The 5,744-nt window shown below is 38.5% G+C and overlaps 1 protein-coding gene across 1 annotated transcript; it reads right to left on the bottom strand.

Moving 5' to 3' along the window:
- Nucleotides 1-493: 493 nt before the first annotated feature.
- Nucleotides 494-5,501, bottom strand: LOC149283359 (volume-regulated anion channel subunit LRRC8B-like). The gene is made up of 2 exons (XM_089497682.1): nucleotides 3,384-5,501; nucleotides 494-760 (listed from the first exon to the last, which is right to left on the bottom strand). Exons 1-2 carry the CDS (start codon nucleotides 5,499-5,501, stop codon nucleotides 494-496), a joined length of 2,385 nt encoding a protein of 794 aa, XP_089353808.1.
- Nucleotides 5,502-5,744: the final 243 nt, after the last annotated feature.

Raw genomic sequence — 5,744 nt, 5'->3', positions numbered from 1 at the left:
CCCCTATCTGCTCTTTAGAGTGCAAAAAGTACAAGATTAGATGATTGCAAATTTGTTAAAAATTGAGGGTTGTTTTTCAGCAAAAAGTTACACAAAATATAAGCTATTTGTGCTTTACACTCACATTAGCAATTCACCTTTTCAAAAACAACATATCTAAATTCTATATTAAATAAGAACACTATTTTCACATGAAATTGTTGCGTTGAAACATGTAAATGAGATGCATCTGGTATTCCATGGCTTATTTATACATTATGCCCACTTTATAATAGAGTTTTTGTATTTAAAAATGTACACAAAATTATGTATCTACAAAAAAAAAAATTTACAATGCAAACATTTTATAAACATGACACTATATAAAATGCCTGTAATATACACATAACAGATGAACACAAACACATACATACATCTACACACACACACACACTATATACATATACATGAGCAATTATTTTAAGTATCCATCAGAACTATCCTACTGCCCTTCTCAAAATGGAGATGGCTCTTCATTCTCCTTGGCATATGAAGGCAGAGTGTGTAACAAATTATTTTCCACAATGATGCAGCTCGGTTTTAGTGACTGGCAAGATTCAAGCTCTGGAGGGAGGCATTCCAACTGGTTCCCAATCAGCTCTATGTTAATGAGGTTCATCAGATCACCAACTAGAGGAGAGAGGCTTGTCAGGCTGTTTTTTCCCAGTAGTAAGTTCTGAAGCTTGCTGCACTTAAACAGCCCATCCGGCAACACTTCAATCTACAAAAAAAAGTCATATTAATTTGCAGACCACTTAAAAAAATGATTATTTTTTTTTACAAATGCAGATGTTATTCGTCATGGGCACAACCCCAAAGATTTCAACTTTGTAAACAGGTTCAACAATGTAGTAACGAGAAAATCTTATTTAAATATAGCTTTGAGCTGTAAAAAGCCAACATTGTTTAAATAATGCATTGTATTGTGGTAGGCCTGTATCCTGCAGGGTGTAATGCATGTCTGGCCAACTTGGCAGGGTCGGAAACGCAGAGTAGGGTGGGTTTCACAATACCTGAGCAGCATTGTGGACAAAAAGCCGGGTCCATAGATACCAGAATAGCAGGGTAGTCAAACAAAGCCTAGTCAGAATAAATTGTATTTTTACTGTTACTGCATGGCTCTGTATGGTCCATATTTTAAAGTATCTTGAATTGGTTTAATTTAGGGCTGCAACTAACGATTATTTTAATAATGCAATTTTTTTTAATTTAAAATAATGTAATAAAAACGTACAATTTACACTTTCATCTCTTTATTGCAATAGCCTCTCTCTATTCACCTTCTTATTTTACTGACATAATAATAAAAGCTACAAGAACCCAAACACAGTGTTTCTCAAACTAGGTTTTAATACAAAGTTATTAGTAAATATTCATTCATATGTTAACTATTTTTCATATTTAATAAAAACTGAGAAAAAAAGCCTTGTTTATATTTTCATTTACCAAACTGCCCCCAGTTATGCACATCTGACCCCCAGCTTGCCACTCTGCCCCCATATATGCCTTATACCTCTTATATGCCAGAGATTCCACTGTGTCCCCTGATATGCCACTGTGCCCCCGATATGCCTTATACTCCTTATATGCCAGTGATATGCAACTGAGCCCCCTGATATACCTTTTACCCCCAGATATGTCTTATGCCCCCTGATATCGATATGCCTTATACCCCCTATATGCCTTACAACTTCCAATATGCCACTCGCCCCCATTTATGCCTTATACCTCCCTATATGCCACTGTGTACCCCGATATGCCACTCCGCTCCCCATAAATGCCCTGCACCACCCTGAAATTCATTATACTCCCTGATTCACCACTCTGCCTCCCCCAGATATGCCACTCTGAAATTCATTATACCCCCCATACACCACTCTACCTCCCCCTATACACCACTCTAACTCCCCCAGATATGCCTTCAGAGAGGATGATCCTCTGCAGGAGACCTTGATTCTCTGTCAGCCGGTGGGGGTCTGCACGATGTGCACAGACAGCCTTCGTTACTGCCCTTCACTTACGCTGAGGCTTCTATGAAGCTGCAGTGAAAGTGCCTGTCAGCAACGGAGGTTCACAGAATACCAGGGAGTCGGGAGAGAGGCAGAGTGATGTATGGTAGGGAGGAGGAGTCAGAGGGGTGTATGGGAGGGGGAGAGAGACGGAAGTGAGAGACCGGCCGACAGTGAGGGGAATCCAGGTCCCCTGCAGCGTTGCGGGGGATCTGGATTCTAGTGTTATAATCCGATCTCAGTTTGAGGTCGGATTATATAAGGAGAGGAGTTTTTCAGAGCATTTGCTCTGAAAAAAACCCTCTTTTTATAAATCAATAAAAATCGATTCGACTAATCGATAATGAAAATCGTTGACAACGATTTTCATTATCGATTATTATCGATTTTATCGATTAGTTGTTTCAGCCCTAGTTTAATTAGAATATATGGTGCAATATAATGAAACGAAATAATTCTTAACAGATGAAGGAGAATGTTTTTCAGAACCCAGCTGACTGCTTCTTCAAGAGTTCTGGTATTCTTCAAGAGATGTCAAGACACCTGGGGGGTTTTGGAAAATGTGCTTCATCCAGGAAGAATTAACATGTATAATAGATTCATCAATACAAATCAAGTTTGAGAGATTATAAACATACTCTGGCTCGAAATAGGCTATTTGTATATATGACAAAATCAACCAGGTATGAGGACCATTTTCTAGAATGTTATGACTAGAAAAAATTATATATAATGAAGTCTTTAAGGCTTAACAATATTCTGGTGACAGGTTTGTTTTAGGTTCATTACAGAATTATGATATTAAGTTATATAATAAAAACTATTCATTATTTTAGGACATATGTTCTGTGTTGCCTATTAGCATTTTAATGCTATTCCTATAGGATGCTGTGGACCACCTTCAACATGGGGCAAAAGACTTACCTATGGGCCCACGGTGGCTGTCCCCTGTGATCCCTCAACAGCCATCAGTCTGGAGGTTTGTATAGCCACCCTTACAGAGTTCCCCACTAACATTTTCCCCCTTGAGATCTATGCAAAACCTGCTGTTGCAGAGCATCAGCATATGCGGACATATGCTGGAACCAGACATCAAATGGCATGCAGACCACAAGGCAGAATGGATTAGTGAAGAGATCCCCTTCGCCTGAGCACTAACCAAGGATGAAGGGGCTTCTCTCTGGGCCAGGTACAATTGGGATCTAGAGATGTTTTGCCTTGGACCCCATGACATCTAAATAAATAGACAACAGAATGTTCAATATTCTTAAGAGATAATGGATTCAAAAGATGTTTTATCTTTAGTTTTTCAACATTAAGAGGTATAATACTTACACTGTTTTTTGTGACGGCAAAATACTGAAGATTCTTAAGAAGCTGTATTTCTTCAGGGATGTATGTTAGATTGTTGAAGCTGAGGTCCAAAACCCGCAGCTTGTTACAAAGAAAAAGCTCAAGTGGCACCATTTCTATGTTATTGTGGTTTAAATAGAGTTGTTCTAGGTTTGCTAGAGCTCCAATCTGAATTGGGATGTAGGCGATGGAATTCTGCCAGAGCTTTAAGGTAGTCAGTTTTTGGAGATGCTGAAAGCTAATGATTTCCTCGATTGTTTGAAAATTATTTCCTTTTAAGTCAATTTCCCGCAGTTCAGTTAAACTGAAAATGGAATGTGGAATCCGTTCCAGGTCACAGTTGATCAACTCCAAACATGTCAAATTTTTCATTTTTTTTAAGCTGATTAAAATCATTAACTTATGTCCTTCATTATTGATGGATAGCTTCTCTAGAGAAGGCAACATCTCTGTAACAACTTGAGGAATACGAGCTAGACTGCTTTTCAAATAAAGAGCTTTCAGATTTTTTAGATCCTGAAGACCTTCAGTGTGGCTGCCATGTGGGTCAAGAGATCCAGCTATATATATTTCATTCAAGTTTTTCAAAAGGAAAATCCAAGAAGGGATCTTTTCCATTGCAGTAAATTTCAGGTATAGTGTTTCCAGATTCTCAGCTAGAAAACTCAGGGCCTGAAGATCCACCGTGAGTGTGGAATGGTAAACATGAAGTTCCTTAAGATTGACTAGCTGGGTTATCATTGGAGTAAGCTTGGCATCTGGTATAAGTTCTAAGCGCAGAACCTCTATTTCATTCAGTTCAAAGACATTGTCTGGTAAACCACTCAGCATAAAAAGATGAAGCTCTATTTTGTCCCTGGAATTCCGCGTTAGCTTATTTCTAAGCATGTCCACTGTCCATTCGTTGTTGAGATTAATCTGTTTGAGCTTGTTTTCACTCACCTCTGACAGAAATATCGAGAACCGTTTGGCATACAGCGGATCATACTGGTCTGCTAAGTGAAGGATGAAGGCAAAGTCGTTTTGGACATCAGGGATGTCACTGTAATTGCTTTTTTCTCTGACTGCCTCAAAGGAATATTGCTTGAGAGAACTTTTCAGCATCCACCACAAACTATAAAAGCAAGCAAAGCCATACAAAAACACAAGAAGAACATAAAATGTAGCCAAAAGTTTGAAAATTGCAGCAAGAGAGTAAACACACTGGTATCTCTTGTACCCTGTAAATGCTTCAATATCAACTATGCAGTCGATTTCAAATGTAATATGCATCAAAAAATAAGACACATATGTAATAATCACAAGCAGCACAATTACTTTAGCTACTATTTGCTTCATATACATTCTGTATATAATGTCTTTTTGTTCCACGTGAAGTCTGAATCTACGCACTTTCTCAAACAAGGCTTTTGCTTGTTCACCTTCTTTTTTGTCCAGAACACTTGAAGCATCATCTTCCACTGCTGTTGACTCTACTCCAGGTTGTAGGGACTGTTTTGTGTTTTCAGAATCTTCTGCGCTGGATGAAAATGATGTCAGACGACGTGATCTTTTACGCGTCTGGGTTTTCACTGTTTGCTCAGCAACAGTCTCTGATAATGCTCTTGTTGTCCATGGTGAATCAAAACATTTATAAAGGATTGCTACAAAGTGTTCTAGTCTAGAACTTGTGCTTGGATAGTGAAGCCAGAAATTGCTACAAACTGCAAATATTATAGTGTGCAAAAACACCAGGTAGGGAAAAAACTTTGCAAACCAGTGGAGTTGTTTCTCGTAACAAACAGCATCAATATAGGCATACTGTTGCCGGTGAAGGTCATTCTGGATTCCGGTTGATGGAGTTATGTTTGCCAGAGAACCAGCTGATAAATTAATCTTTGTTATGACTTGTTCCAGAGGATGTGCACAACGATTGTCCACTTCCGCTTTACAAGGAAGACATAACATTCGGCTTTGTGTAAGCTGCAGTGCACCCGCTAGGACTGCAATCATCAGCATCACCATTGTGATATAATACCAAAACACATCCCACCATGGCTTCAAAATGTGATAAGACGTCTGAGCATCTGCCAAAAATCTCAGCTCGGTAACGGTGATCATGGTTGCAATCAATCACAGCTGTAAAAAGCATAAATTTAAAAGTTAATTATATTTCGATAAGTTATCAGATCTAATCAACCATGACATTATTCCTAATATCCTTGCTACATACTCTAACATTGATACCCCCTTTGCTCCATAATGGATACGGTGTAAGAAGCTTACAACTGAAGAGATAAAACTGCATATTATGAGTTAATACATTGTGGCCACCAATGGATATATTAACACAATCTGGCACTA

This window comes from Sceloporus occidentalis, unplaced genomic scaffold (assembly GCF_023333645.1).
Source record: "Sceloporus occidentalis isolate IW3139 unplaced genomic scaffold, rSceOcc1.0.p SCAF_106, whole genome shotgun sequence".
NCBI lineage: Eukaryota > Metazoa > Chordata > Lepidosauria > Squamata > Phrynosomatidae > Sceloporus > Sceloporus occidentalis.
This window is presented reverse-complemented; position numbering and strand designations above follow the sequence as displayed.